The 23,415-nt window shown below is 41.0% G+C and overlaps 5 protein-coding genes across 6 annotated transcripts; all 5 read right to left on the bottom strand.

Moving 5' to 3' along the window:
- Positions 1–12,955: 12,955 nt before the first annotated feature.
- On the bottom strand, positions 12,956–13,970 carry LOC108007567 (probable palmitoyltransferase ZDHHC24). The gene has a single exon (XM_017071260.4). The coding sequence runs from the start codon at positions 13,968–13,970 to the stop codon at positions 13,098–13,100; it is 873 nt and encodes a 290-aa protein (XP_016926749.3). The 3' UTR covers positions 12,956–13,097.
- Positions 13,950–15,205, bottom strand: LOC108007568 (probable palmitoyltransferase ZDHHC24). The gene has a single exon (XM_017071261.4). The coding sequence runs from the start codon at positions 15,128–15,130 to the stop codon at positions 14,285–14,287; it is 846 nt and encodes a 281-aa protein (XP_016926750.3). The 5' UTR covers positions 15,131–15,205; the 3' UTR covers positions 13,950–14,284.
- A 36-nt stretch (positions 15,206–15,241) lies between these two features.
- Positions 15,242–16,374, bottom strand: LOC108007571 (probable palmitoyltransferase ZDHHC24). Its single transcript, XM_065866455.2, has 2 exons — positions 16,243–16,374; positions 15,242–16,142 (listed from the first exon to the last, which is right to left on the bottom strand). The coding sequence occupies exon 2, from the start codon at positions 16,123–16,125 to the stop codon at positions 15,274–15,276; it is 852 nt and encodes a 283-aa protein (XP_065722527.2). The 5' UTR covers positions 16,126–16,142; positions 16,243–16,374; the 3' UTR covers positions 15,242–15,273.
- A 60-nt stretch (positions 16,375–16,434) lies between these two features.
- Positions 16,435–17,518, bottom strand: LOC108007586 (probable palmitoyltransferase ZDHHC24). The gene has a single exon (XM_017071281.4). It carries the CDS (start codon positions 17,438–17,440, stop codon positions 16,544–16,546), a length of 897 nt encoding a protein of 298 aa, XP_016926770.3. The 5' UTR covers positions 17,441–17,518; the 3' UTR covers positions 16,435–16,543.
- LOC108007584 (probable palmitoyltransferase ZDHHC24) lies at positions 17,493–18,547 on the bottom strand. Of its 2 annotated transcripts, XM_070996258.1 has the most exons (2): positions 17,771–18,547; positions 17,493–17,703 (listed from the first exon to the last, which is right to left on the bottom strand). In XM_070996258.1, the coding sequence occupies exons 1-2, from the start codon at positions 18,477–18,479 to the stop codon at positions 17,555–17,557; spliced, it is 858 nt and encodes a 285-aa protein (XP_070852359.1). In that variant the 5' UTR covers positions 18,480–18,547; the 3' UTR covers positions 17,493–17,554. The 2 variants fall into 2 exon arrangements, with proteins under 2 accessions (XP_070852359.1, XP_016926766.4); XM_017071277.4 differs by having other exon boundaries at positions 17,505–18,547.
- Between the last annotated feature and the right edge of the window lie 4,868 nt (positions 18,548–23,415).

Genomic DNA, 23,415 nt, shown 5'->3' with positions numbered 1-23,415 from the left:
AATGATAAGAGTCGGAGGAAAAACCGCAGTTCGAGGGACAATGGGTTTGGTTTGGGGTCAGAGGCAAGTGTCAGTGGTAAAATGCGTCATCTTCATAACAATCATTCGGAGCACTAGCATCATCCCAATCAAAATCTCAATCAAACTCACAATCACATTCAAAATCACCATAACATCGCACTGCAATCGCAATCGTCATCGGTTTGGCATTGCATGGGCGTCATCTGCATTTGTCATGGATTCTCTGGCGTAACGGGCCACTTGAAATGGGCATAATTTATGATTTAGGCGTGTAAATCATTTTTCAAGCACCACCCCGCAATGTTTGTGAGTGACAGACCGCTGTAAAGAGACCCCCTTCCCTGAGCAAAAACCGCCGCCCATGCCATCCGCCGCCGTTTCTAATTGCAGGCGTTCGAAATCGCTGGCGAATCGCTCGCAAATCGCCTAATCAAGCACTTCAATTGACACTGCATTTTATCGCCCTGCAGCCCCGAGTCGTGTGTTCAAGTTTTGTCGAGTGTGAGTTTAGGAAAACAGATATATACTTGGGTATATATGTATGTCTTTTGTGGTTTTGGCAGGCGTGAAGGGCCCTGCTCATCTATCGCTGGGCCAGATAGTGATCGGCACTCTTTAATCTCTGAGTGGGCTGACTGTAATCGCTATTTTCGGATGCCGAAAGCAGGGTCACTTGGCTATAAAGTAATACTAAAAATATATATTTAAAAAAAATTGTTTAAGTACAAAAGATATTACTTTTGTTAATATAACACATCTTTTTATCCCAAGATCTTAGTTTTTCCTTTAATTTTTTGCATGGTCTTATATAACTAGAAATAAAAGTGTAGTTCAAGTTAACGAACTTCGACTGTAGTCACATGAAATAAATTAATTTTACATGTGATTTGATCGAGTAAATTCGAACCGGAAATTTTGACTTATGACTTTATCAAATGTCAGCTTAAATGTCATATGCCCTTCTACCAAAGACTATAAAATACCTATATTATCTTTGTCTATATTATCTTTGATTCTACACTTTCAAAATCAGGGATTTACAGCGCAGTAGAAAACGACATCACCAAAGTATCTAGTGTTGTTATGGCAAAAGTCTCGTTTTGGTCTATTTGTAATCGAAGTCTGGTGATCTCAACTTAGTTTGTTCTACACCTCTTTTGGGGTAGGTCTTTGTATCTCTTTTCATGGGAATTCTTTATTATTATTTGCACTGGCTTGCACTCATAACTTTAAGTCTGATTATTATTTTAGTTGCGTTGTGAAACGTGAGTTTTTAGTGCTCCATTTTATATCATTCATTGTAGGTTTTTTTATTCATTTGTAAGCACTTTGTTAGTACCGATTCACTTGAGTGTCGACGCGATTCTAAAACTTACACGTAAGTTTTTCTGTAGTCGAAATGTCTGACTTTTTACCTTTTCCAATAACATCACCCCACAATGGATTGCTTTAATTATCTATTACCATACTTAGGTAATTAACATACTGCAAAGGGTTTTGTGGAAGAGAGAGGAAAAGTTTTCCAAGTCTTTGATTTCTTTTATTTTATGTTTGTTTGTTTTTTGTCACATAATTTATTTTTTGTAAGGGTGTTTGATATAACTACAAGTTTTTTAATCATTTTTTTTTTATTATTTATGTTTATTTGTTCAAAATAGTATTTATATTTTTAAACCTTTTTTAAATTTTTACCACATCATATATGTTATATCTTCTTTATCAATCACTTCACACAGGGTATGATCCAAACTCAGTATCGAAACCCTAAATTTTTATGATCTGTCAACCACAATATCAATAACAATAACAATACAGTGAGACAATAGAGCGGTAGCAATCAAAATTTAAATCGAATATATTTTCGAAAGTCGCGCCCGATTGGGAAAAGTCTTCGAATCGGAATGTAAACAGCGAATGAATGAGCGAAGAAGTAACGGTAAATTTCACATGTGGCAAATGACAATAGAAGTCGCCGACGCAGCTGCCTCTGCCTCAGTCGGCGTCGCAGTCGTAGCGGCCGCGGCGCATTTGCAGAGGATTTTCCCACCAACAAAACGGCTGTGGATGCTGCTGGAAAAGTCCTGCTAAACCGCTGCTAAGCCGCTGTTAACCCGCTAACAGCGAATGTTGCGCAGCAGCGACGTCGGCGTTATCGCTCATAAACGTCATTCAATGGCCATATCTTTATGGGTGCGACTGCTTCGGGGTGTTCGTGTGTGTGCGTGTGTCTGTGTGTGCCCAGCGAAGCGTTGCTAAATATGAAAACATAAAAATTAATGTTATATTTATAGTGTGGCAGCAAAAGTTGCGGCAGGAGGCGTTGCGGTCGCTGCAGGGCAGCAACAACCAAACAGCAGCAAAATCAAAAGTAGTAACAGAAGCAAAATAAGTAGCTGCACTGAGGAAACAAATGTATCTATAAGGATGTTACCCAAAGATACAATTTTATCCACAAGATACTTTTTTTCGAAGATATATATTTGTATCTTAAAGATACACTTCTTTGGTAAAGTTTAACGGATGATGAATTTTTAATCTTCGGATATTTTTAAATGCTTAATTTATTAACCTGTATAGGGGTTCCAATTTCATATACCATATTTAAACATAATTTGAAGTTGTAAAATTTAAAAACACGAATCTTACTTTGCATATTATTGTTAAATGCATTTAAAAATTTAAAAATTCGAATTCTTGTAAAACATTTAAAAAATGTATACTTCTTGAAAACATCTCTATCATAAAAATAAGTTTACTGAGTGTATGATGTACTTCCCCCATTAACTATGAATTTCCAAATTTCAAAGCGAATTTGTTATGTGTTATTCATGGTTGCTATTAGTGGGATATTCATAGTGGTTATTCAAAGCATTTCGGAAATTATTTTTCGGTATTTGTTAATTTTTTTTGTTTAGTTTAAATATTTTTGTTTCTGTTTCTATTAAATATTAAATGATATTTTCGCTTTGTGCATCGGCAGCAGTAAGTTCTGGCCAAGTGTCGGCTGTTCGCTTTTGCTGGCTGGTATTTGTTGGTACTATATTTGCTTTGCCCGGCGGCAACTCGGTCGCTTCTGCTACTTTCCACTCACCCAACTATTTGTAGTTATGCCGAAGGCCAAGGGGGAGGTGAGGGGTGGCAAAGAAAGTAAGGGACAGCCTCCGTTTATCCCTATTGAATTTCAATAAGCAGAACAAAACATTTTCAACAATAAATCGCTAAAATAAATACATATATGAATCGGTAGTGGTTACTCGCTAATGGAAACGGGAAATACATTTTAAATATACCCGTAAACTAAATTTAGATACGGTAAGCATTCGATTTATTTTATAATATTAATAATCTTTTTTTGTATGTAAATGTGCTAACCTAGTTCTTACTACTATTCATTTTAAGGCAGTTTTTCCACACAGTATTTACTGTACCCTGCGGGCATTTTCCTGGTATTTGTGGCATGCATTGTGTGTGTTTTGGCCCACATACGTAGCATGCCCCCTGGCAGCCGTGCGAAAAGGTTGCGGCCAACGTGGCGTATGATGAATTCAATTGTCTACCCAGGCATTTGTGGCAGATCAGTTTAGAAAAGTTAGTTGATTACATAGGTTAGTTGAGTGGGCTACGAAATCTATGAGTTTTCCTATCAGCTAGGATTTTAAATTTAGTGGATATGTTTTAAATCCTTTTTATTCAAATAAAACTCACTTAAAATCGGTATGACAGTTCTGTTTCGTATCCACCTTATGTGGATTTCCTCTTTTTTTCCACCGTCTGATTCTTTTGCAAAAAAAATTCAAACTCTGATTGCAGCGCACTCAATTGGTCAACTTCCGTTGGCCATTCGATGGGGAAACAGCTGCTACCTATGCTCGTTTGGCCAGGCCAGCATTTTTCTTTAAGCCAGGCTGGCTACGAAAAGCTGTGGCTGCCACACAGTGAACACAAAGAACTAACCAAGACCACAAACCAGCCGAAAAGCGACGACTTCCCTCACATTAGCAGTCAAATAATCATACGCCGCATTGTCCCGGGCCTTCAAAGTGTGTGGAAAAGGGGATTTGGAGGCTGAGCAGGGGGCATGTGTCACGGCATCTGTTGTGGATATTTGAATGTGCCGTCAACAGGGTCCATGGAAAACGTTGGCATATCAGAGGAATGGGTTTTGGGCAGGGGCTAGAGGAACTTTAAACTGCGGGCCTATCTGTGAGAGGAGAATGGGGTCGTGATGTGTCCTGGAATACAGATAGCAACCACTGCCAGGAGCCAGGACTTTGCCTCTGCTGTCCCTCAACCACATCATCATGCTCACATTGCTCCTGTGTGTGTGCGTTCAGGACTAAAATTTACCGCTAAGCATTTGCCAACAACGTGCGAGTGTTCAAAGGACAAAGGGTATTTCTGGCGGGGAAGAGGGTCTGCCAGGACACGCGACTGCTGGTCGGGATCATGGGGGTCATTGTAATCATAACGGTGGCTCTGCCCTCCAGAGAAGACTTCCCTAAACATGCAGGAGCAAAAAGAAGTGCGCTGAAAAGGCGCCAAATTAGTCAAATCGTATAATGGCCATACAGGGTGCTTGCTGCATAATATCTTCATAATATAAGCAATTTGAAGTATCTCTAACCATTACCAATATTAAGCTCCAATACCATTTCTATATATACACCCCCCTCCTTTGGCAAACTAACAAAAGCCATCGAGTGTAGCCGATTTTCTTGGTACTTTTCCGACTGCGCTGCTGCTGCTCTGCCACTGGGCTGCCTTCCCGCAGCTTTTCCTCTGCTTTTCCCCTGCTTTTCCCATGCTTTTCCGCTGCTTTTGGATGATGGACAAATGGCATTGCCAAGTGAACAACTAAGCAGCGACAGTTTTTATGATTTTTCGGTTTCATCCCGCATTTCCTTGTGCCTTTTTCTTTCTCTGTTTGTTTTGCAATTATTTCCCCTCACAGTAACAGCTTGTTTTTCCCTGCTGGTTCTGTTATCCTTTTCTGGTACTGTCTGGTATTATCATCCACAGTTGAACAGAGTGTGCGCAGCATTATCATCAGCCATCTCTCAAGTTTTCCCTTTACCATTTGCCATTTCCCATTCCGAAAACCAAATCAAAAGTTAGGCAAATAGACAAACAAACAAACAAACAGCCAGCGAACTTATCACTTTCCACCTAATTGATATCAGTTGAGGATTCCCTTTCAGCGGCAAGTGGGCGAAAAAGTTTCTGATCCCCCAGGGAGCTCCGCCAAGTGTTGGCCAATGTAAATCCGCTTACAGCGAAGTGGACTCATAAATTATTGATTTGATTATGTCACCCGCTGCTTGGACACCCGAGACCCGAGTGGCCAGTAGTCGCTCACTTTCCACAGGATGTTGCGGCAGCTGGTGTCCCTGCCTGGTATTTATAAAGGATCAACAAGCGATTATGTCCTGCCGGCACTGGCACTCGGCGAAAAGGGAAAACTGGAAGGAAGGATGGACAGCTGGGCGGTGGGAAGGAGGTGGTGAAAAGTGGCGAGGTGACCTCAGGTCGCCGAACGAAAGTGCCATCGGATTAGTTGACATATCAATGTCAGCTCTCCTTGCCAATCTCCAATCTCCATCTGCCTTTGTATCTCAATCTGGTTTTGTATCTGCCCCAATGCGGAATGCATTATTGATGAGTGGAAGTCCGTTTTTAGCGCTTGCCTTTTTTTTCCAGCTGGCCATTTGCATGCATGCCCGATGCTCGGCTATTTATAGTCGACGGTTAACCCGATTGCCGGGTCTTTGGCTGAAAACCCAAAAAGAAAACCCGCCCACCGCCCACCTGCGGTTGGCCTTGCCACATGTTTGCCATTTTCGTGCTGATTTCCATTTCCCTGCTCTTTTGAGTTATTTTTGAGATGCTATGTAGGTGGAGTACTGGCATTTTGGGAGGAGTTTAGGCAGGATTATCATATTCTAGAACGACTTTTATATAAGTTACCTCTTTACTTAGAAAGAATAAAGCTAGTAACTGCTTAACGTTAATTTATAAAAAGTTTCCTAAAAATTCTAATAAAAATAATGGCAGCTCTTAAGCCAGGACTAATTATTACAAAATAAAACATTTTATAACTTCTTTTAATTTTGAAAATGTTTTACAATGTTGTTGAATATTGGAAAATCTCTTTCTCTTTAAAGAGTATTCCAGCATAAGGCACTGCAATGCATATATGTATGTATTCAGCATATCCTTGCCCCTTGGGCCACCTTTGCTACCGTTTCTTTGCGTGTCCGGCGCGTGTTTTCCATTCCTGCCCCTCATCCTTCTGAATTTCCGCATCCCCTACGAATCCTTTCCTGCTTACATGCCATTTGAGTGCCTGCCACGTTTGTGGGACCGAAAGGAGCTGAGCGCATTCAGATTGCCCCGATTGATGCCACTCGCAGATTTCCCATTGACCTTGGGCGGGGGATTTCCCGCCCCGTTGACAAGCTTGTAATTAAAGGCTGTCACTATCTGCGGTTAGTAGCTGGCATATTCTGCGTGTTATCTTAACCAGCTCAGCCACGCCCATCCCAAAGATCTTGGTAATACCAATGCCTTGAGATATTTTACCATACACAGAAAAAAAGTAAACATGGTTGTATTTATTTACATTAAATGGCTTTAACAGAAACCTAAAAGTATGCAATACCATATTATTTTCAGAAATTTAAGATAGACCATAGCTAAAATATATTTTATTTTAAAATTTAAATATTTTTGGAAGCGAGTATTCCTTTTTAGGTGATACTGTTTTCTCTGTATACCCCTCTTTTCAGAATGTGTTAATCATTCCTCTTGGCGCACGTTTCGTCTTGCCTGTTTTGGGTCATTTGAGGGCCTTCCTTTCAGCGGCACCCCTATACCATCCCATCCGTTAATTTAGCCCGGATCTCCTTGTGTATCCCCTGGCCACTTCCACTGCCACATCCCTCCATTGTCGTCCATTTGTAGACACATTTGTTGTGCGGTCCGCTTACTTTGTCACTTTGCCGTCCACCGCCCACTTACCCGCCGCCCTTGGATGTTGGCTTTTATTTATTTGTTTGCCTTTTGTTGACAGCAATTTAAACGCTTCAATGGACTGCCGCCCACCACCCTTCTGCCACCCCCTTAACCGTTAGAGCGCAAAAAGGGTTTCGCAAATAAGTTTCACCTCGTAAATTAATTTCCCGTGCTCTTGGTAAGCAGATACAATTTGTTCGAGTGTGTGAGTGGTGGAGTGCGGGGTGGAAGACCGAGGGGAGTGGCAAGACTCTGCTTAAGACTCGACCTCCGCTAAAGGTCAAAAGGATTTCGCAACTAATTAATTAATTCTCCATCCAAATTGCAGCCAAAAAAAGTGACAGCAATAAAGCGAAATAACCAAAAAATGAAACCAACAATAGTTTCATTGTTATTTGCATTTCTATTATTTCATTTGATAATTTTATTTGCTTAATATGCAAATTGTTTCTTTTTTTTTGGTTGGGGCTAATTTTCATTTGTGGATTACCAGAACGAGTGCGAAATTATTTAAATGGTTTTTCGCATTTATTGGAGAGGGGCTTAACCGATCATTGATTGGATATGGTTTTAAGGCCCTTTGATTTATTATTGTAATGCAATTGTACGGATATTTATTTATTTACACTTAAATGTGTGCAGCGAACAGTTTAGCTTATAATAGCTTAAGGGCTGAGAGCCCTTTGTTGAGCCTTAAATGCCAGTAAATTCTGCAATTTATATTACATATTCATTGCGATTATAATGATATGATTCAACTATTTGGTTATGCTCAAAGAACATGGGATTAAATATATTCTCGTGACAATCAGTCTTCCCTTTAGTTTCAACCATATTTTCCAGATAAGCCTCATATCCTTTTTTTGCCTGTCACTTTACCCGAAGGCTGATTTTCTGCCCATTCCCTTTCATCCAGAACAGCTTTCACTTCGATAAGGCTGCTGCTCCTTTCCCTGTTTTCCGGGAGGTCCTTTGGGCACATTGCCGCGTTTATGTGATTCAATTTACTTCGATTAGGCATTCCGATTGGCGGGAGGAGCTGACAGATGTGCCTTGTCACGGCTGACAGATTTATATAGAGAGTCAAGTCAGGGCGGGAGCGTTTGAAATTAAAATGGCTTTTGCTCATCAAGTTCCGTTCCGGGGCGATAAGCGCGAGAGGGAGATGGACCCCGCCGGGTGACAGCTGCTCCTGTCATGTGTGTGCGGGATATTTGGATATTGTGTATTGCATATTAGGACGGGGCATTCCAGCAAACAGCCAAAACTGTTTGATATCCGGTGGCGACGCCGGTTCCAACTTTTGCGACGTCGTCCAGACAACACCACGTGCCCTCCAGGACTTCCTTCTGCGTCCTCCTCCGTTCGGGGTCCTCAATCCTTGGCCCTCGGCTACGTTCCTCCTCCAAGCTGTCACGTTCCCGTCTGATGGAAAACTGTCAACTTTATTGCTCATACACTTAGCTTAACTTACTAGAAATTACACTTATATTTCGATAATCAAAAAATACCATTGATAAGGATGATTCCATAATAAAATATTTTTAGGGGCAGTAATATTATTATTAACTTCTATTCCTAAGAAGCCATAAACTTTTCCTTAGTATTATAATACTATTACATATTAAATGGGAAATTCTTATTCTAAGAAATATATTATAAATGTTTAAAATAAATTTAAAGAACTGATAGAGTTAGACAATTTTATATATATATTATTTTATTTTAGTTATTTTATAATCAAATATTGTAAAACTTATAATAAAATCCCTCTCATATCCTTAAATATATTTGTGTATATTTCAGACAACTTGCTATTAAGTTTCTTGGAAATCTCACGATAAAATACTTATTTCAGTGTACAGATAGTCTAGTCTGTCAATCTCCGTCACCACGTAGCCCAAAACTTCCGGGCAGCACAAATTTTGACTCCGGCATATGGTGAATCGGATTCCCCGGCAGAAATTTTCCGGAGGGAGCCTCCATTATGTGCATGGCGTTGCACGTGCCACATTTCGGGGTTACGAGGGTGGGTGGAAAACCGGGGGGCTGTTAAGCGGCCAAGCGAACAATTGAAAAATTAACAGTATTTATTTATGATGAACAACAAAAAGAGAGAGAAAGGCGTGTCAGATGAAGCTCATTCGCGAATCCACGGCCAAAAAATTCCCCCTCTTCACACAGCTCCTGCAGTGCAGTTACCCACTTCCCCCGCCCACGCATTTTCCACCCACCCTTTCGAATTTTTCCCACCATTTCCCCACCCCTTCAACCCCGCAGTGCGTGCTCGGCATGGAAAAGTGGCGAATAATGCCAAGGGCCAGAAAACGAAAACGGCCAGTTGCAACAATTTTTTAATTGGCGCGGAAATTGCTGATGGAATTGACGCTATGAAAGGCAATTTCGGACTACAAGCTGCAAGGCTGTTGGCCAATTTGCTGCTGAATGCAAACGAGATGCTTCAGAAGTGCGAAAGGGATAAGGCAGGAGTGGTGGGAGTTTTTAAAGCCAAAGCTCAGGAACTTCAGGTGCCAAGTAAACTTTATAAATACCTTTTTTATTTATTAAAAAAAGGTTAATATTTTGGTTGAAATTATCTTGATATTCAAGGAATTTATAGAATATAAAGAGAGTAAGCATATTTAGCAAGGATTTTTATCAATTATCCAATTTGATATTTTATAAAAGTTTTGTAAGTTACAAAAAAGACCCTAAACTTTGGTTACAAAATATCTTAGACCGAAACTCACCAGCTTCAGGTACCAAATAAACTGTATAAATTCCTTTTTTATTACTTAACATAAGGTAGAAAAATTATAATAATTTAGGGCAATATTTTGTTAAAATTAACTTGTTATGGAATGGAAAGATTATAAAAATAGTAAGCATGTTTAGCAAGGACTTTTTTTCAAATAGCAAATATTTCATATATTGAAAAAGCTCCATACGTAACCCAAAAATAGTTCCTAACCTTTGGCTACAAAATATACTTTTCATTATTCAAGTGCTCTTGGAATATGCCTACTCTATAAACCTACTAACGAAATGGGGGCAGCTATTCGATTGAAACGTACTTTATAAAAAATATCAAATATTCAAGCGGCTAACTCTACTTAGAGGCCCTTAGGCCATAAATTCAAAAGGTAAATGGAAATCAATGCAGAGTTATAGCACATTAAAGCCATAAATAAGGTGGAAATAAAGGCGAGGCCGATCGAAATGGGAATGGGCAAATCGAGCTGGTCATTTATTTAATTTTTCGCACGATTTCAGCATTTGCCGTTTGCCATCCGGAAAAGGCCGCAGGCCAAGTGGAAGCGAGATGGAGCAATGGTGGAAGCGAGACGGAGACAAAGAAAGTCTGGACGAGATAGAAACATCAGTTAAATGACCGCAAAACGAAGGAGAAAGGGGGTGGGAAATGGGTGAATGCCTGAATGTGCGTACGTGCGAGGGGTGGTGGAAAATGGGAAATGGGAAAGTGGCAGCGTGTGAAGTGCCGGGCAAATAAAGTGGGTGGCAGGAATAATATCAAGGGGTCACCACACACAGTCAGAAAAATGCAAATAAAGGCAGGGAATACCAAATGGCGAAATGGCAAAAGGTGAGGCACTTGGTGCAAATGAAATTACCCAAAGACCCAAAGAAACAGTGAAACATATACATGAAACTAAGTGCATGCCACATGAAATATATGCAAATGCGGAAATGCCAGCAAACAGCAAAGAAGTTCTCGAATATCAAAGAAAAAATGACAAACACATTTTCATATGCCCCTAATAAGAATGCGACAATTGTGGCAAAGTGCAAAATTTTGGGGTGAGTTAACATGAAAGACTCTGCCGAAAGAGATGGCAATAGTAACAGTACAGTCCACTTTTCCCGTCAGGGGAAATAATTGCAAAACAAACAAAAGGAAAACTCGCTGAAACCGAAAAATCATAAAAACTGTCGCTGCTTAGTGGCTCACTTGGCGATGCCATTTGTCCATCATCCAAAAGCGGAGGAAAAGCACGGGGAAAGCAGAGGAAAAGCAGCGGAAAAGCAGCGAAAAAGCAGAGAAAAATCAGAGCAGTGGCTGCGCAGCAGCAGCGCAGTCAGCGTTTCGGCGAGCAGAGAAAATTCTTGGTGAAAAGTCTGCAGAAAAAGCCGGTTCACTCGATTGCTTTCGTGGGTCTGCCAAAATATAGCTGGAAAGATGGGATTAAAATTATTGCTGGTCAGGGTTGAAATCACTGAATTGTTTAGAATTGCTTATATTACAAATATATTTTAAGCAGCAGGACTACTACTAATTTGGCGCCTTTTCAGGGCACTTTTTCCTCCTGTTTGGGAGGTTTTCTTTTGTAGAGGAGAGCCATCGCTATGATTACACTGATCCCCATGAACCTCCATGTCATACCGGTTCCATGTCCTTTTCCCTCTTCCAAAAACCCCTTTGTCCTTTGAACAGTCGCACATTGTTGGCAAATGCTTAGCGGTGAATTTTGTCCTGCACACAGGAGTTGGATGGGTTTGGTTGGGGTTTTGGTTGAGAGACAGTTAACAGACCCGTCTCCTGGCAGTGGTTGCTATCTGAATGTGAGGCCGAAAGGACTCAATACCCATCCTCTATTCGAGATGGGCCCGCATTTTAAAGTTCTCTATGCCACAACGAATATCTAAGCCCATTCTGACTGACATGCCAACGTGTATGCCATGGAAATATCCACAACAGATGCGGGGACAATTTCCACTCTAGAACTGGGTTTACAGGACTATTTTCGGTTAGATCTTTAAGCACCAGTCACCACACGTATCAGCTGTTATTTTTCTCCTCCCATTTCGACCAAATGCCTGCGGAAGTTGCCCAATTGAGTGCGCTGCAATCAGGCATCAGAGGTCATCAGCCATCAGAAGTCTGGGGAGGCGGAATTGGAATCGGAATCGGGGACTCTGATATGACCATCGCAATAAGCGATTGCCGGAACAAATGTCGCTGACGGGGATTCCCAATGCCCCGCCCCCCTTCCGATTGGCCAAAAAGTGTTGACAATGCCATTTCTCAGTGGACTTCAGACTCGTGCTTTTGGCCACAGGCAGCTGTTCCATGGCCTCCTCAAATGGTCCTGCTCATTTTTCAGCCAGTTTTGATTAATGGTCAGGCGGTTAGAGCCAGAGCCGGCGGCGACTTTTTTATTTGGCAATTATGTTGTTTAGACCCCGCAACAGATTTCGCACCTCGAACATTTTTCATGCACCGAAACACGGAAACGCCCACTCTTGGACTTTGATTCCATGTTTCGGGGCTTGTCACTGGCATGCGCCGTCATTAATTCTCCCATAGCCCATACCCCGTCTGCCCTCCAGAATGGTCTCTATCTCTATCCCGAGTGGCTTTCATTTTTCAAAACGGATTTTGGCTTTTTCCGACACTTGACAAGTGTTTTCGACTTGCGGCAGAAGGTGTCACAAGCCATGAACAGATTTGAGGTTGACTTTGGTGGGCAGAAAGGCCTTCTCAGCGATTTTCGGGGGCGGAACTTTATGCAAATGTAGAGCAAGTCGGAAGTAAAATGGTGGGCTGTTATCAAGGCGACTTTTTGATATCCTACCAGTCGAAATACTGAAATATTTCGAAGTTAGAACTTTAATATTACGAATATTTTTGCTTGATATTAAGATATATATTTAATATCACTATTTTGACTGGTAGGATAGCATATTATAAAGACAAATGATAGGTGAACAGACTTACTTAATTTTTGCATTTTCTGTTAGATTATATTTTAAGTCAATTTTTGCTGGTTTCCCTTATATACTATCTTAATTACTCTTTCCCCTTTCTCTCTTCTAGAAATTCTGAACAAACGGCTAAGTCTATTGACTCTTTATTAGAATGATAAACGGGACTCTCAGTACCAAACTCGCAATCCGATAAAACTTGGACACGTGGCAAGTTCCCCCTTTCATCCCCTCGGTTTTCCTTGGTAATTAGCAGAACTTAATGAAGTGAAAGACTCGATTGTGTGGGATGGAAAATCAAATATAATCTGCAAGAACGATGAGAAGATATCCAAATAGATTTAAGCGGTGTTCTTCGACTTCCATTGGATGCCATTGTGACTCAGGGGACTTTTGATACTAGGCGATAAGCAGGTCCAAAATCCACGAACTCCAAGAACCTGGGCAAAGTTTTCCCAGATACCCAAACTATAGGTGCGATCAGAAGTACTATGCATAACCGAGTTGTTTCGGATAACAACTATTTGCGAGAGAAACAGGGCGCCGGGAAATATGATAGCGAATATGTTCATGGTCAGTATGGAAATTATTATGAAGTGAGCGAGCAGGTCATGTGTACCCGGATGCATGAACTCGACAATAAGAACTAAATGCATCGTGAATATGTCGAAGAATTCAATGCCATGCTTATGGGCGTACAGCAGATTATCGCAGAAGGCCAATACGCTGCCAATCATTGCGTAGAACGAGAACCACATGAAGTACCGCTGGTTATTGTGGCCCACACAGTTACCCACGAAATTGCAGTGATGATCCCGTTTCAAAATACATGTACTGCAGGTCTTGCAGTGCCAGGATCTTGGCGGTACAGTCCTTTGGCAAAGGTCGCAAAAGTGCCACAGACTGTCCTCCCCCTCCGCAGGTTTTAGCATTTCCGGCGGCAAGGTGTCCACAGTATTTGAGGTCTTCGTGCAGGCCCTCAAATTGCCCAGGATGTTGTAGGTAAGCCAAGTGCTTACCACAAAATGCACCGCCTGTCCAAAGATCCCCAGGAATTGTGGCATTACGTAGAACACGTCGAAAAAGTAAAAGAAAAGTATCATCGATACATTCAGGGACACTGCTATGGAATCAACCAAAGGTTTGATACGTCTTTCAATGCGCTTTGGGATACTAGTGTTCCCGTTGGTGTCCCCTTGATCCGGTGAATCCATCTTAACTCGAAGTCTTAAGGATTCAACAGAGTCTTCCATAGGCTGGCAGATCAGTAACTCGAAACGGACTGTAATTTTGTATGTATGGTACTGAATATACACTGAGTATTATTCCAAAGGAATGTTTGTTATGACATAGATTACATAGACATAGATAGGATTGGGGTATCTTTAAAATACATATTTCTTATTTGCTCCAGCTTATAATTATTCAGATTCGTTTACAATATGATCAAATATAAACTTTCGTCTATTTGATATATGCGAATTTTCGATTCAACCATAAAAAGTACACACCTATTAAATATGGAATATCAACACTCGCTGATATCCTTCTTTTTAGTTAACCACTTTGTGCCGTCATGTGGCAAAGGACTTTTAATGGTAGGCGAAAAGAAAGTCCATAGGCCCCTCTTACCAACAATCATCTTGAAATTCTTGCGTATTCCTCTGTTGAACCTTTCACTATAAAGGTCATGCAAAGTGCCATTTATACGTAATGCCATAAACTGAATAATCAAGGCAGATCCTGGAGCAGCAAAAGCGTAGATATTGACGAATAGGGTCACAAGAAGCCAAGTTGGAAGACCAATCACATCACGAAAGTCCAAGAAAAACAAGTTCATATACCTGCAATATTGTAAAACAACCAGGGTATGAGTTGTCAGGGCCACGAAAGTCCCCAGGGCCATATAGAAGGTGAACCAGAAGAAATATCGCTGATTATTATGCCCAATGCAAGATGCCGTAAAGATGCAGTGATGATCGCGCTTCAGAATGCAGCGGTTGCACAGGACACAGTGCCAGGACCTCGGAGGCATCGACTTCTCGCAGATATCGCAAAAATCCCAGAGGTGCACTTCTCCCGGTTCCGGCATTTGCCGATCCCTCGGCAGACTCTGAACCGAAGTATCTGTGAGGTGGCAGGCCAGCAAATTGCCAAAGATATTGTACGTTATAAAGATGGCCACCAGCCAGGACAGTTTGTACATTATTGTATCGGTTTTGAATAGGTTGGGCACCACGTAAAACATTTGCAACACCACAAAAAAGACGGTGGCCACCAGCACAAAAAGTACTGCGAATGGGTGCAAGAATCCTACAAAAATCTTCGGGTGGCGACGAGCGAAGGATCTTGTGCAGACCCATATGAAACACATTTTGTGAGGCAATGACAAATTTTAAAATGTATCTAGCATTGACTGAATAAATTTTTATTTTACTAATGACAAGTAAAGCAATTTATCCCTGATGAAAGAATAATTTTTAATTCTTCAATATTAGGTATAAAATATATATTAAATTAGACGGCCTGCTTCATCGGCCACCGGGTTCCATCGTGTGGCAAAGGACTCTTCAACATGGGCGATAAGAAAGTCCACAGGCCTCGTTGACCCAATATAACCTTGCAGTTCTTCCGGAAACCCAGATTGTAAAGCCGACTGGATATTTTGTAGTACGTAGAGTTCGACTTAAGATTCTGTATTTGATAAAACAGCATGTGGGCAGGAAAAAGGCCGGCGAAAACGTTGAGAAGCATGATAACGTAGCGCCAGTAAATAAACCATAAGGCTGATTTTTCGGAAGAAGTTACCCCTAGGATCAACTGCCACGTCACAGAAGGCCAGAATTCCATCACCGCATCAATAAATAAGGTAGCTAGACTCAAGCTGGTTCCAAGGGTTAAATAGAATGTAAACCAGAAGAAATATCGATGGTTATTGTGTCCGATGCAATTGGCCGTGAAGCTGCAATGATGATCCCGCTTCAAAATGCAGCACTTACACAGTATACAGTGCCAGGATCTCGGAGGCATGAGCTTTTCGCAGGTTTCACAGTAACGCCACAGGTGCTCCTCTTCCGGAACCGGAACTTGACAATCCTTGGGCAAACTCTCCACCGATGAGCTTGTGATATAACAGGCCACCATATTGCCCAGGATGTTGTATGTTATAAAGATGGCCGCCACCCAGCCAAGTTTGTACATAAATGTATTGACACCAAATAAATTCGGCACCACGTGAAACATTTGAAGGGAAAAGAAAAAAGCGGTGCCAACAAATACCAAAATCACTGATAGCGGATGTGCTATTCTCACGAACTTCTTGGGATCACCTTTGGCATAATTGCGACACATTTCCGTCAAGATGCACATGGTTCACGATATAAATTCTGTATTATATGAAAAAATAGTATACAGATTAAATAATAGTTCGTCGCTTAAAGCAAGTGAATTCTGCTCTCTTGATCTTAATAATCAAAAAACAGTTACCTAATGATCTGATTCTGGAAAACTGTTCTTACTTTAACCGCTGAAATCGCTGTACAACCTGTGTTTGTTTAATCTTTTGTATTTGTATTGAATTTTTATTTAGCATTTTTAATTTAAAATCCATGGCCTGCTTTATTTTACTGTCTGTAGACACCACAGCGGCTTCCAGCTGAAAACTGCTAAATAATCGACTTATTCTGCAGGTCTGCGCTATTAATAAAATTAGATTTAACAAAAAAACCTTGATAACCACTATATTTTCATCTCAATTTATAAATTTTGTTCTAAGGCATCTATAAATTTATAGAGATTGTTGCTTCATCTGCCACTGAGTGCCATCGTGGGGCAAAGGACTCTTCAGCAAGGGTGATAGGAATGTCCAAAGTCCTCGCTGGCCCATAATAAGTTCGCAGTTCTTTAGGAAACCCAAGTCATAGACATCATCAAACATTTGGTAGTAACTAGAGTTAAGGCATAAAATCTGAACTTGGTATGTTAGCATGAAGCCAGGTATGAGAAAAGCGAAAATGTTCAGAGTGTAGGTTATGGTCTGAAAAAGACTGCCGTCGGAGGTACTGTCGTGAAAAAGACTGCCGTTGGAGGTACTGTCGTGATTTTTGCACAAGAACTGTAATAGTAAATTCGAAAACAGGTCCGGCATCATAAACATATTACAGCCATTCCTTGCCAAATGAGTGCAAAAAGTAACAAAGCTCACGATTAAGCCAAATGTTAAATAGAATGCGAACCAGAAGAAATATCGCTGGTTATTGTGACCGATGCAAGTGGCCGTGAAGATGCAGTGGTGATCCCTCCTCAAAATGCAGCATTTACATAATCCACAGTGCCAGGATCTCGGAGGCATTAGCTTTTTACAGGGTTCACAATAGCGCCACAGGTGCTCCTCCTCTGGAACCGGAATTTGGCAGTCCTTGGGCAAAGTCTCCACCGATGAGCTTGTCTTATAGCAGGCCAACCAGTTCCCTAGGATATTTTGCATTATAAAGATGGCCAGTATCCAGTAGAGCTTGTAGGCCATGTCCTTGTACACCTGAGGTGCAATACAAAACATCTGCACTGAGAAGAAGAATAAGATACCCGCCGCTACGAAGATTGTCGACAGTGGATGAACTATATTCACAAACGTATTGGGGCAGCGTTTGGCACAATATTGGCAAAAAGTATTCACGTAGCACATGATTAAGATTACTCAACAATTTTATTAGTTGAAAATTTGTACGACTCAAAGAAAATAATAACAAGAATGAGTGAGGCGACTATATAATTTTAAGTAGGTACTATCTACATAGTGTTATTTTTCCAAATTTTTAAACAAACTGCTTTTGAATCCAATAGGTGCCATCATTGGGAAGAGGACTTGCAATGGTGGGCGAGAGGAAAGTCCAGAAGCCTCGTTTTCCCAGGACCAACTCAAAGTTTCGTCGCCAGCCGACATCGTAACTGCGGTCAAATATCTTATAGCATGTACTGTTTCGATGGACCATCAGCATTTGTAGGCCAAACATACCGAAGGGAACCATGAAAAGAAGGAAGTTCAGTTTGAAGATGCTGGCCACAGTGTACTTCCACTCGAAGTCAGCATCTTGAGAGTAATCGTGGCCAATCATTAATAGGGGATCGGAGAGCCCAAAGGCCTTAATTTTGCTAGACAACATGGCATTATAGACGAGGGCCTGTCCGCTACCGAAAGTCAGGTGAAACAGGAAGCCCAGGAAGTACCGCTGATTATTGTGGCCAATGCAATTTCCAGTGAAAGTGCAGTGGTGATCCCGCTTGAGAATACAAACATTGCACAATCTGCAGTGCCAGGACCTCGGGGGCACTAGTTTCTGACAGGAGGTGCAATAGTGCCATAGGTGTGCCTCACCCGCCGCAGGATGTTGCCTTTTCGGTGACAAACTCTCAACCGACGTACTCCTTGCAAAGCCGAGCCACCAATTTCCCAGTATATTAAAGACAACATAAATTCCCAGCAGCCAGTTTAACTTGTGCCACATGCCCTGGGGATCGGTTATTGACGGCAAAACATACCACAATTCGAAGATAAACATAAATCCAATCAGAACAAGTAGAAATATTGCCGAAAAGGGATGCAGTAAGCCCACGCATTTCTCGCGATGTCTCTGCGTAAAACGAAGGATCCCTTCTTCAGCTCGAAAACACATCCTGCGACTCCAGCAGCAAACAGCTCTCAAAACCACTCGAAATCTAACCATTTATGCAAGCAAAATTTATCATATATAATTTTTTTTAATTTAATGGACTTTGGTTGCTTTGATTTCGAAATATGTATCTAACTGGCATAATCGCATCACTCAGTGAATTGGAAAAATATGGCATTTGGTGGGAGGTTAGCAATTCAATTTCTTTTCATTTTTAAGCCGATTAATGCGAAATTACTTTTTATAATTGTCAGCGGTTTTTGGCTTATAAGACAAATTATAAAGAACATGTGAGCGAGTGAAAGATGGGCACAATTATGTTTTTCAGGGGTGTTTTTGTGTAGATACTAATAGAAATATAGCTCAGAAGAATTCCTATTGTACAGAAAAGTACAAATAAAAATTGCATCCATGTACTGCTACAAATGAAAATGCAAACATGAAACTACAACAGTCTTAGAACTCAAAATTTTAAACTAAAAGTAAGATATATTGGTATGTTACTGAAAACAAAGAGGCTTTGAATTTTTAATAATTTAAAGAACAAGTTCAGAGCTTTTCGTATTTTTCCTCCACTTACCAAGCTGAAATAACCCAGAAACATATACTAGGCGAAACCTTGCTTAAAAATGTAAGCTTATATGCAGAAAATAAATTGGTACAAAAAACAATGGAGTGTACGGGCCACATGAACATGGGGGAAATATGGTGTATGGTGTTTTTGCAGCAGCTGTATGTTATGTAAACAAAGAGAGCAGAATAAAAACAACGGGGAATGCATATCAAATATAGGAAACAGATGGCCGGAGTCGACTTCATCGTCCCGCCGACCGCAAAATGGCAGCTGTCAGCCAGGTTTAGACCGCAGCGGCGAATGTTGTCTATTTCGCATAAATTTTTATGAATTATTAATATGAACTAAGCATTTTGAATGCGGCCTGTTGGCCGTTGGAAAGGTGAAGAGGTCGCGGTTTTCCATTTTAAGTTTGCGGTGAGGCTGCACACCTATAGAGAGGTTATTTTTTTTTCACTTTGACTTTTCGCAGCAAAGTCGAGTGGCAGTGTGCTTTTCGTTTGCATAAAATATGTGCGAGAGGGCTGGGCGGAATTTTCCTCACTTCGTGGCTAAATGTGTTTGCCGTCTTTGGCCTAGACCGGAAGCAAACAAACAGCCATTTTGTGCTGCCATTCGGCGCTGCCATTTCCGGCAGCCACTCAGTGAGTCAGTCAGTCAGCCAGTCAACCTGTGGCTTGACTTTCTCCCACTCTCGTTTCGCTTTCTCTTTGACTTTGTGTGCGGGCACTTCTAGTCATTAGCATTTGCTCACTGCTTGGGGAGACACACATATAAAAAAATAAGAATGGTTTGCGGAGTTTGGCAACTGCTTTTGGCCAACTTCTCGCATAATTGCCGAGTTTTGCTGCTAATTTAAGATGATTTCCCTCCTCCCGAAAAACGGCAGGGAGCTCGTATTCGGTGTCTTTGTTTGATTTCATTACGAGCGGAGACTCTCAATTTTAGGCAAATGCTCGAGAAAGTTTTCGCAGTCAGCAGCTACCAGTTTTTGTCTCCCCTGGCTTTTACTTTTTGGGATTGGGTTGGGAGTATTACTGTGTAATTTGCAAGCAATTACCTGGCTGGGGGTGCACCCACATCATCCCATATCTTTCGGCTTCCTCAGCGCGACTTCTTGGAATGTAATTGAGTTTGAAAAATGTTTAAAATTAGATATGTGCGTGGCTCGGCCCAGGAAAAGCACCTGCGTGAGTGGCATGTAAACGCATGAAAAGCCCAGGAAAATGTATTCAACCCCAGATAATCGACACAGCAATACCTCGGCGTGTCTTCTAATCTCGGTGGTTACGGGATTTAACTAACTGGAGATTTATTTGAAGTAATGTTAGGGAAGGAGGATAAACAGAAGACAATTCTAAATATCATGGGAGAAAGTGGGATAAGGCTTTGGATGAAATACCAAATTAGGCTTAGATTAAAAAAATAATAAATGCTACTAATTATATTCCTAATTCACCCGTTTTTTTAGGTCATATCTGAATTTATTAAACAGCAGTACATATGCATATACAATAACCCAAAACAGGTTATATTTAGATGCTACTTTTAGATGTCACAAGCGTATAATATTACATTCTCAGCTCTCCATTTTTGCAATTTCGGGAAAGTAATGACTGTAAGTACTGGCGCACATGTGCCAGGTACCCCATTAATATTACTCCACATATAGAATATGTTTTTTTAGGTTAAGATCCCCTCAAGACTCGACTTTACTCGGCAATTAAGGTGCAGGCCAGGTTGCACACTTTAATTTATTTTGCTATTTGTCTAAGCTTGCGGCAAAGCATTAATTTCTTCCACCTGCCCAACTTGAACCTTTGAGCTCCTCAATCTAGGAGGTATTGCATCGTACATTTAAATGCTTGGTCCCCAGCACCTGGTCTCGATTTATTGTGCTCGATTGCTTCGGGCCAATGCAGCAGGCAAAATTTTAATGAACCATCAAACGGCAATTGAAGCTGTTCAATGCTCAACGGCGGCAACGTTGCGTATGAGTGATTTCGCAAATGCGAGCCAGCTGCTCGACTCGTTTCGTTCGTTTTGGGATATTTTCCTATAGGAGAGTTCTCCATTTTGTCGAGCTGTTTTGTGTGCCAAAATATGTTTGGCTGGCTGGCATGTAAAATATTTGGCACTTGGCACACAAAATGGCTTGTCATTTGGGCGAAATGAGTTGGAAGTTTCACGTAAACGGAACGAAAAATTCACTTTTTGCAAGGGGCGGCCCTTTGCAAAATATGTTTTATTTATTTTTGTTGGTTCAGTTTTTTTTTAGCCTGGCGCGACATATTTTTCGCTGCTCTTCTTGTTGTTGTTTCATTTGCGTTTTCATAAATTTTTCATTTTGCTTGACAATGTTTTGCGCCTTCGACATGTGTTTGCAATTTGCATGAGCGGAGGTGAGGTGTGTGTAGGGGGGTTTGCTGTTTGTGTGTTGAAATTGGAACGAACACGGGATGTGTCTGTGTGAAGGACCTTTTTGGATGCCATGTTTGCTGATTGATACTCTGTGGGAGTGAAGTATTTGCCTTATGTGATTAAAGCTACCTGAAACCCAGAGTTGGCAGAGCATAATTTGTTGACAAAGAATAAATTATAGGAATTTGAGCACGGGTTTGATTTATGGGGATTTTAATGCGAGGGAGATTGATTATTAGCGTCCTTAATGCCAAACAATTTTTAACTTTTGAAATAAATGTTGTCTCGAAATTAAGAGGTCTTCGTTACAATTGAGTTTGGGTATTTAGATAAGTTATAAATTCACTAATCAAACAAAAATGTAAATTTGAATAATATATATGTTTATAAGGACATGACTAAGTTGCAAAATAAATAAATTATAAGATGGTAATAATGCTAATAAGTTCCGAAATAAATATTACAATAGAGGTATCTTCTAGAGAGATAAAATAACTTAATACGTAATCCATCCCATTGAAATTTTCTATCCAATTCTCTTTTGTCAATCCTACACTGAGAGTATTTTATGGTCGCACTGACCCCTTACGCGACCTATCCATTTCCATATTGACATCCCTCTATATGTGTGAAATATTGGAAACCTAATAGTGAGGGAGAATGCAGGCTAGCACTTTGGGTTTTTCATTATTTTCATAGATTTATTGCGAAAGTTTTGTGATTACTTTCGCTTTCATCCCTGCTGCCTCTTTCTTTTTTTCTGGTTTTCATTTTTGTTCGCATATTTTTCATGCCATTTTCTGATGTGGATCGAGACCCAATTGCTGATTGACTTTGCCGCAGCTGGGCCGCGTAAAGGCTGTGAAAACGAGGGGAAAAAGGAATGAAAATGGATGAAAATGGGAAAATCTTTAAGAGAGAGACGTGAACTATTTACGTGCGGATCGCATAGTCTCGCATAGTTACGTTAGCTGAAAAGCAATTAAAAACTAATTACAGTAGCTGAAAGCCGGAGACGAAAAATGCGCAGAGGCATTTAATAAAAATTTAAAACTTAATTCAGTAAATGCCAGACAGCGATGGCGGCAACAACAAGAATGCTGCTGCCGGCGGGTGGGTGACAACGCGGATAATTAGAGGAAAAGGCGGGTAAAGAAAAATACCACCCACTGGAAGAGAGAAAAGTGGGAAAACCTGGGAAAACTGCTGCCGCCACGCCACGCACACCTGACTTTGTTCTATCCGCGCAACGTGGCGTATGAGCAATTAGTAGTTAATTGTAAAGTTACCCCAAGTGAGGGGGCGGCAGGAAGTGACGGCATGCAGTCGTGACATTGACGACGAGGATGCGCCCAGGATGGCAGGGGGTTCCCCGGGAGGGGTTCCCTACAAAGGATGGGATAATTAAGTAGCAATTTTTGCCACTGCAGCTGAATTTTTAGCAGTCTGTGTGTGTGTGCTTGATAAATTATCGCCAGTAATTAGCGTATCAATGGTACGATAAAACAAAGTCCTGGCACGTCGACTAGCTAAGCCTAGGTAAAAATAATAAAGTAGCTATCCTTTGATCGGGTAAAATGTCAATTAAATATTAACCTAATAACTCAAATGCAACAGCAGCACTGGGATTAAGCTGGCAGGACTGGAAAAGCACTTTAAGCATTGCTCTCCGACTAATTGAAATGAAAAGCCCGGGTAAAGAGGGCTAAAGTCAGTTGGCAGGATAACTAAGCAAGGCGATTAAAAGACCAACTAACCGAGAAATGAACAATGGCTAAGCCAAATAGGAAAAAAAACCAAAACAATAAAAAAAATCAAACACGAAAGATGCAGAAACAAATGGCAGAGTCCTCGTGCGAAGCCTTCTTGGCCAAGTTAGCAGGATGAGGGGAGGTCGAGCACTTATGTAAGCAAAGTGAAGCCGAGCCGGGGAAGCGTTGACAAAAATCAAACAACAAAAGCGCTGTTCAATAAAAACAAAAACAGGGCAAAAAA

Source organism: Drosophila suzukii, chromosome 3 (genome assembly GCF_043229965.1).
Source record: "Drosophila suzukii chromosome 3, CBGP_Dsuzu_IsoJpt1.0, whole genome shotgun sequence".
Classification (NCBI taxonomy): domain Eukaryota; kingdom Metazoa; phylum Arthropoda; class Insecta; order Diptera; family Drosophilidae; genus Drosophila; species Drosophila suzukii.
This window is presented reverse-complemented; position numbering and strand designations above follow the sequence as displayed.